This window comes from Grammomys surdaster, unplaced genomic scaffold (genome assembly GCF_004785775.1).
Source record: "Grammomys surdaster isolate TR1022 unplaced genomic scaffold, NIH_TR_1.0 240, whole genome shotgun sequence".
Classification (NCBI taxonomy): domain Eukaryota; kingdom Metazoa; phylum Chordata; class Mammalia; order Rodentia; family Muridae; genus Grammomys; species Grammomys surdaster.
Window position 1 is genome coordinate 516,273 of NW_021604685.1, and position 9,062 is coordinate 525,334.

Sequence of the window (9,062 nt, forward strand, 5' to 3'; positions counted from 1 at the left end):
CCTTTTACTCACAGTCATCTTGCTGGCATCCATACTATGGCCTCTAAGGAGTTCCTTGCAGGGAATTTGACTCTGAAATACATTTGCTAGCCTTAGCAACTTTTTGAACCTTGGTGTAAACCTCTATGACCCTGTGACTCTTGCATTCCTTGTGCGTGCAAAATGAGCAATATGCAGATGATGATGACAATTTCTATTTTTAGTGTGAGTTATAATAGTCTACCATCTTTTGGCTGCAGATGCAGAGGCCTATGTGGGCCTTAGTGACTGAAGCTTGGAAAATAATTATCTAGACATTTGCCTCTTGGATAATCCCAAATCCAGTCAAGTTGGTAATGAAGAATAACTATAATAGCCCTGGAGCTTTCAAATGGGTAGGACGTTATTCTTATTGTCTTAGTGCAGAGTGCATAGTTTGTCTTCATTTGCACTAATCACTTTAACAGTTACAACCTCTCAGTCTCTGTCTGCAGCTAGTTTGTTCATGGCTTTGAAAGAGCTCACACTCCTTTCTAGCACTCCTTTCCTTGCCAACTACACATTTTTCATATACTTTGGCTACACTTTTTGTTCTCTAGCACCGTAAATCTGCTGTCTGGCTGAGAGCAATGAGAATGAATGCTTTGCTGCACTGAATTTTTCTGCAAACAACTTAATCCGTTACTCTTGTGTACAGCCTGAAGATTTTAGGACATGGGCAGAATATGATCAATTCTTTGCCAGAATATAGCACAAATAGTTGGTAGCCAAGTTTCTGGTTTCCATCAGCCAATCCACATTTCCATCAATATTCTAGTTTTTCAAATTCTGACAAGAATTTATCATTAAGCTCTGTTTATAACCTTCTTGGACTTCTGTGGTCCACAGTTCCAAACTCTTCCATATTCCACTTACAAATCAGTTGGCAGGGCCTATCACTGAGAGAACATTACATTGTGTTGGGTCTTCCTGGAGCCAGAAGTATAGGAAGTTGTGAGCCACATGATGTGAGTGCTGACTACCAAACTTGTGTTCTATGTAAGATTTAGTCCTCTAAAAGAGCCATATGTGCTCTTAATTGATTTCTCCATCTCCCTAACCCTAAGATGTGCTGTTGTAATCAAGAAGTTTGAGTCATATCTCAAGAAAGTGGCATTTGAGTTAAGACTGTAGGAATTGAGAGAACAAAACATAAGGATATCTTGAAGAAGGCTGATGAGGCAGAGGCAACAAAAAGTATAAAAGCCTTGAGATAATCCAGCTCTTTCTAATAATATCAACTACATTAGATGGGATATTAGGGAAATGACAAGACAGATAGTGCAGCTGGGATAGAATGATGAAAGGCAAAAGAAGAAGAGAGGGCTAAGAAAGATAAAGAGGCAGGTGATACATGGTTTTGTGGGTCACATGAAATACTTTTGAACTTGCTGAACCTGGATCTGTGGAGATTTGGTATTTAGTGAAATGTCTAGGGATGTGTTGCAGCAAGACACAAAGTGAGGGGATTAAGAAGAAGGTTTTAATGATTCAGGTGAGATGTGGTGAGAAGGATTGGATTCTGCATGTGTTCTGAAAACAGAGGTAGCTTAACGCTCTGATGCCATCTTAGACAAAGATTGTGAGAGAAACAGTACCTACAAGACTCTGAGATAAACGTAGAAAATAGACCCTTGGGTATGAACTTACAGATTTACTGGGGATATGGGCAACACTAGCTGGAAGCAGAAGTAGGATGTACACCTACCAGTATGGATCCAGAAAATAGTTTCTTTGTTGCTGAAGTTTGGTTGCAAAAGGTGGTGACTGGCGCAGGCCATGGAATGCAGGTTTGTTTTTACATGTTCAAAGACTGTGAATTTGGTTGTATGCTGAGAGAAAAAGATCAGTTAATTAGAAGACAAAGAATCTGTCTCAGTGGATAAAGGTGCTTGTTCTCTAAGCCTAAATACCCAAGTTCTATTCCTACAACTCACTTAAAGTTGCAAGGATCGAGATGACTCAACAAAATTATCCTCTTATTTCCACATATGTGCTGTGGTATACACTCAACAAATAAATCAAATATATGTTGTTTGAAATAAAAAAGAAAGCAGGTTAATCTGTTGAGAGCGTGTGTGGCTAGTGATAGATGGAATCCATCTTTAAAGATGAGTTAGTCTTGGTTAAAAGGAAGACTAGGAGGATTCAGTAGTATGTTGACACAAAAAGTTAAAGATTTCATACGTACCTGCTCTGCAAAGTCGGAGACACTATAGTTCGAATTTGATAGAAGAAAGTCAGTAGGTGGGGGAGATTTTAAGAAAGCTTGATAATATTACACAGGGTCAGACATAACTATTTTAGAAAATGGCTAGTTAATAAATGCCCAAGTGGTATATTATCTAGATAGCTACATTCTCTCCATTCTGTAGGCTTGTGAGGGCCTTCTCTTTGAACCAATTAACAAAAATGGATCTCAGTTTTCTATTCTATAAAATGGTCATGAATATGATGAGCTTGTTAAATCAAATGAGTTAATCTACACAAAATGATTATTTGAGCACATTCTCCAGCATATAAGAACTATTTGAGTGAAAGTAACTCTTGAAAAATATTATGCTTGATCAATAAATGATAATTTTATATACAACTGAGAATGTAATATTTTCATTAAATGTAGTATGATTACATCAAAATGATTGGCATATCCATCATCTCATTTTCCTATCATTTTGTGGTTTGACATGTAAATTTTACTTTTAATTATTTTGAAAAATATACTACAGAATTGACTACAATTACCCTTGAATACAACAGATCTCAAAGTCTCCTGTCTATGTGAAAATTATATTCCTTTAATCAGTAATTTCCCATTCCACTTCTCCCCATGCCTTCAGCCTCTGGTAACAATCAGTACTCATTATGTGAAGGGAAATAACTCAGGCATAGAAAAGGAAGCACTCAATGATCTAACTTATGTGGATTATAAAAATAAATTGATATCTCATAGAAGTTAAAAACAGAATTATAATTTTAGGTATAAAATGGCCAAGAAATTCTGCTTTTCTAATTCGCATTAACTATACATAGTATTGTTGAACTATATAAACATTTCAAAAAGCTAGACAAACTGAAATTTTTACCACAAAATTATAAATATTTAAGGAACTAATACTCTTAACCTGACTTAAACATTAGATCATGTATAAATGTATCGAAATATCATGCACTTCATATACATATAGATAAGAATAAACTTAAGGTTGAAAATGTAAATAAAGAGAAAAATGGACAGGGAGTAAGTCAAAGGAAGGAGGATGGAGAAGAAACCAGGGGTCATATGATTTCTGATAAACAGTACTTTAGCCCAGAATAGAGAAACTATGTGGAGCTAAGTCATAAAGTTCTAGGAATGTAATTTCTAGAAAAGAGGAAAATTCTGACTAGAAAGAATGACTAATCTTTAAGTGAGGCAAATAGTTCTAAAACAAAGTAGTAGCTTTGAAACAGTTTAACTACAAGCCAGAGTACTGGAGGGGGTGGTCACTGAACTAGATCCTACTCTTAGACTATCACGCACTGCTTTTATACTGAATAAAGAAAGTCTCCTTATTGGACTGACTATCAAGGAGCTAGTAAGCAGGCTATAAGCTGGATGATAGATATTGGTTTGTTCTTTTTTTTTCCCAAAGAGGGAAGCATCTAGAGTTCCCCTAAAGTACTTAAGACTCAACCTTGTGAAAGTTGGCAGAAGCAGCTGAGGGTATGGAGGTACTAGATTCTTCTCACTGAGGATCAGTGACAAGAAACAAAATGCCAAGGGGAGATTGTATTTAGTAATGTCTCAACTTACTTGTCACACTTCATAGGGAAGATACTCTTGGTAGAGTTGTAGAATTTGAGATGATCTAATCCAACCCTTGATCTGTTGTCTACAAGGGACTAGTGAGATCTGGGGAGAGGAAAGGACCAGGGCACTAAACTTTTCATACACAATGGAAATAGAAAAAGAAAACCTAGAAGCAGGCTGGAGAGCTGGTTTACCCCAAACCTAGACACTCAATTTTGCCAGTGTCTCAGTAACCTCATGTACTAAGCAGGCCTGTTTCAGCCCCTCTTCATTGTTCAAAATTAGATATGCACCAATAATACTCTCAATTTCAAAGGCTTTTGAAATACCTAGTGCCCATATGTTTTCATGGGCCAACCAGAAAATATGTCTCATACGCCTAAAAGAGACTACTCTGATTGTGTCCTATTCAAATGGGTGTACTTTTCTAGACCCTAAAGCAGATGGAGACACTGACATTAACTTCTAATTCCCAAAAGCTTTAGGTTTGTGGATAGTCAGCATAGGCTAGAATAGATTCTAGAAAAAAGATTTTCAGAATCCCACTTGGATTCTTTCATATTCTTAGATTTTTTACAACCTTTAAACTGAAAGCCTTTTAGAGAAGGTACCACAATGGGTCTATTTTTTCTCTTCATTTTTGAGCAGTCAAGATCCTTGTGCTTGTCAGGACTAGACTTATGGTCAACCTTCCCTATGGCTAATCAAACCCTTTCCCTAGTGGTTCTCCCCATTTCCCACATATAAACAGAAGACACCACAGCCACCAGAAATTACTTTGGTGAGGATTTTATTGTGGAGAATAATACACCAGAAAAGTAATGAGGTGTATTATTCTCAATTAACCTGGGTTCCCAGGTGTATTTTTGGAGGTATCATGCATTAAGTTCCTGAGAAAGTTGAAAACTTATCATTGATACTTGAGGTAGCTAATCAACACAGGGGGTATATCCAGCTGGTCGATGGCTTGTGGCTGGTTGGCACGGCACAGGGATCTGCGAATAACTAAACGGGCCTGGGACAGGAGTGAACGTGGAGTGGCTGCAACAATGAGAAACAGATTGTGAGCATCAATTCTCAGTATACTTATTCTGTCCAAGTGTACATCTATTCTGCCATGGCTATTATAGTAATGCCCTCTCCCTTCTAAGAATTGTCCCAACCATCTCCCAATTCATGGTAACATGTACTGAGGCCTATAGAAAAGAAGCTCAGGGCATCAAAAGAGTCAGTCATTGGCAGATCTAAGACCAGAGACTATATAAATGCTTTCTACACACATCATCTTAGTGACCCTTTCACTCTTGTGGAATCTTTAACCTTTTCTCAACAGGGACTCCAGGAGAATAATGGAGATATTTCTAGATCAACCCAGAGGAAAGGTCTTAGATGATGATTTGGAACCCTCAGACTTACAATAAAGAAGCCTATGAGGTATGCCTGATCACCACTCACCTCGGGCTTGTAGCAGCAATTTGATGCCTTTATCATCTTGTGAGGTTGGGTCCAAGGGGAGAGCTGGAAGGTAGATGTTAGCTCCAAAATCAATTAAAAGCTGGATGTACTCTGGCTCACAATTATGATGAAGGCAGATTTCAAGGAGTGTGCGAGGCTGTGGAACACGACTTAAGAGGGCCTTGTCAGTGCAGTTGTAATCAGGATCTGCCCCATAGAGCAAAAGCAGGCGGAAACAATCGAGGTGCCCATAGACTGCAGCCAAATAGAGGGGGCCAGAACATGAAGCTATGTTTGATGCCCAGACTGGTAGTTTAGCCTTGACATTAGCTTCTGCACCATGCCCTAGGAGCTCCTGTAGGATGGCAAAAGCCCCATCGCGTGAGGCAGTGAGAACAGGAGAGCAATTGTTGTAGATGCTACCACTAGGACAGGCACCTGCTTCTAAAAGCATTCTCACACACTCCAGATGACCATGACTAACAGCAGTGAAAAGTGGTGTTTGTGCTTTGACATCCAAACTATCAACATCAGCACCATGTTCTAGGAGGACCTTCACACAATTTAAGTGACCATAAGAAGCTGCCAAACGCAAGGGTGTTCCAGGTATACCCCAGCCACTCCTGCTGTTGATGAACCGTTTATAGCGTTCCTGGTGGAGAAGGTGGTCCAGGGTACAGGAGTCATTGTCATATACTGCTTGATTGAGGGCCTGCTTTTCCCCTGTGTCGGTGTCCTCCTCCTCCTTTTCGGGTTGCAGAAGAGAGAAGATCTTAGCGATATCCATGAGGTTCATTCTGGTTTATTGGAATACCAATATTCTCATTGTAAGGAGGAGGAAATTCTAGATCTGAGGGTAACAAAAAAGGGGGGAGAGACTAAGCATCCTTATCAATGCCAGATTCTATGATTGCTCTCTGAACTTCATCATTAGGGTACTCATCCATGGATGTCCTGGTTCACAGTTTCAATTTTATTTTAAGACACAAGATGGTTGTCAAAATAGTCAGGTCATTTCAAAGCTTGGTGATTAAGCATATACTGTTCTTCCTGCCCTTGAAACTCCTGGGAAGATTTCCTTGAGTACTTGGTGATTTCAAATGAGCATAATTAAATTTCATCTACAAACAGACACATTTATACTTACCTTTGTACCATTAGTGAATCAAGTATATATGGCAAGGTCCCTATATGCATCTGGTATTTCCACCATTATTAATAGGGCATACCTCATAGATAGAGACTTGGAGATATATCTATCTCAGTTTAAAATGTGACATTAATGAGTTAGCCTAGGCCTGGCAGTTAGGAGGTTAATGGAACAAGTGTTTGTGGTATCAAACTCTCATCCATGAGCTTTCTAACAACAATCTCAGGGAGTAAGCACTCAATACCACCTCTTGTCATTTTAGATGAATTTAAACTTCTGCACATCCATGACTAAATAAATATCCCAATCTTGAGCTTTCTGTAACCTTGTTTCAGACTAAAATTCCATGGGGTTCTGGAAGAGAGGTACCTAACAAATTGATGCTAATGGTGTTGACTGATTAAATGAAGAGGTGGCATCACAAAGAATAAAATTAAAATGAAGGCAAATAGGTGGCAGAAACAACAGGTCTCCAGAGTAAGTTATCTCTGTTAATTACTAGCTTGCCCACCCCCAGTACTATTTCAAACCAAGAATGCCTTTGATTGCTAATACCTTCTCAGAGCCTTCTGATTCTCCATCTTTTGACTCAAGCCTTATCCCATTCTCTGACTCAGACATCAACTCTTTTTCTCTCCATAATCTTTACACCTCAAGAAATCACCTATGACCTAATGATGGACTCAGCTTAAACCCTAACCATTCCAGTCCCTCTCTCGGTTTTCTAAGTGAGGTTTTCTCACTGTAGTTGTAAGGCTGTCAGGGTGAGATAGCTGGGTTTGCAGGGCTCAGGTCTCCCTATTTTCCTAAATTTTTTTAGCCTAGGTCTCAGGGACTCACACCTCCATTAATTCACCATCTACCCTATCCCTCTTTGCTTGATAGAGGGCTCATGTACATACCTCTTTAAAGAATATTATGAGGTAAATGGGTGAGGTCACCCTCAACTTTAGCCCTGTCCTCACTTGTCAGCATATTATCTGAATATTTATTCTTAGGGTCCAATGTAAATAGAATTATGGGAATCAATCAGACCCAGTGTGAGGCCATGAAAAGATGGCTTGTTTTCTGGTAGAGCACTGGCTTAGAAATGGCCAGAGACCCTACAAGGGTTGGAATACATTTTGCCATGCTCCCAGATTCCAGGCAAAGATTTCCATTGACCCACATCTTCCAGTCACATAGGGCAACGCCCCTACCATCCCCTCCACAGTTAGAGGGTGTGACTAAAGGTCTCAGGGTCTAGAGAGATTTCCATATTAATAAGATACCTAAAGGCCAGAGGGCGTAGCCAATTCCTTTCCCAGACCATCCTCCCTCCTCCTTCCCTATTTAAGTCAGGTCCAGCCTGACTTAAGTGGGAGTACCACCATTCCAGCAACCTAGGTTTGTAACTCAGCTCTCCAAGATCCTAACAAAGCACCTCGGCAAGTCTCTTCTCTTCTGTGACAGTTTCTTCAGCTACAAGACAGAAAGAGTAGTCCATACTTGTGGGGCAGCTAAGAAAAATATAACCTCTACAAAAAACTTGAAAGATAAAGTATATAACATTTTCAACCTCTTTATACTAGGTCCTCTCCTTCATCTAACTTAGTAAGTAAAACCCTTTTCTCCATCACTTTTCTTTACCAAACATATCCAAATAGGTATCTATTATTTACATACCTAGCTCCTATTTACTTCTTTACTCTGTGCAGTGTGGCTCCATCCACCTTCAATCATGAAAAGCACTTAAAAAAGATAATCTTTGTAACTAAATCTACCAGGAATTTTTAAAATCTTTTTTGTCTTCATTTTCTTCCTTTCCTTTTCCTCTTTTCCTCCTTTCTTTCTTTCCTTCCTTCTTCCTTCCTTCCCTCCCCTTCCCTCTGTCCTTCCCTCCCTCCTTCCCTCCTTCCCTCCCTCCACCCCTCTCTCTCTTTCATTTGTGATATTAGGATTGAACCCAGGGCTTCAAGCATGCTAGACAAGCACCTTACATCCTCTGCTGACTTTGCTGACTTTTCTAAAGTATCTGTCCTTACTGAATGTTCTATCATCTAAAACCACATCTTCATCTTAAGGAGCTGATATTACTCCTTACAGTTCTTTACTGAAATATTTATGCTCCCCTGTTTTCTCCTCCATCCTGTTCGTTTTAGTCCCATAGCTTTAGCCCTCATCTTTATTCTAATGATTTCTAGTCTGTCATACCACCACTCTACCCCCAGGTTTCTTTTCAGTTCTATGTATATATCCACTGAGTTTCTACAGGTACTTATTACTAGGACCATTAACAACCATGAGGCTTAATCCATATCTCACTCATCATCTATCAACCTAAATATCCATGATATATATATCTTAGCTCCCTATCTCTTACTACTCCCATTCAATTTGATCAAGTCAAATTTTGTATCCTAGAGACTCTTCCAGACCATCTATCTTAGAGTTTCATACACATGCTACTTTATCTAGGCCTCTACTGTCTTGTCACAATTGTTATAGCTATCTCCTAACTAGTTTCCTAAAATGGTAACATAAAAATACAAATATGGTCAGGTGTGTTGGTGCATGTCTTTAATCCCAGCACTTGGTAGAGGCAGAGAGGCAGAGAGGCAGAGAGGCAGAGAGAGGCAGAGAGAGGCAGAGAGAGGCAGAGAGAGG

The 9,062-nt window shown here is 39.4% G+C and overlaps 1 protein-coding gene across 3 annotated transcripts in view; it reads right to left on the reverse strand.

Annotated features, from left to right (window-relative positions):
• Positions 1–4,584: 4,584 nt before the first annotated feature.
• Asb12 (ankyrin repeat and SOCS box containing 12) overlaps positions 4,585–9,062 on the reverse strand; it is a 25,183-nt gene continuing 20,705 nt past the window's right edge. For 2 of the 3 annotated variants that reach the window (XM_028774373.1, XM_028774375.1), the window contains exons 2-3: positions 5,267–6,116; positions 4,587–4,852 (exon numbers count right to left, since the gene is read on the reverse strand). In XM_028774373.1, coding sequence (XP_028630206.1) covers positions 4,722–4,852; positions 5,267–6,062 — 927 coding nt within the window. In that variant the 5' untranslated portion in view covers positions 6,063–6,116 and the 3' untranslated portion in view covers positions 4,587–4,721. Of the gene's footprint in view, positions 4,853–5,266; positions 6,117–9,062 lie in introns of all 3 variants that reach the window. The other variant, XM_028774374.1, reaches the window with a different exon arrangement.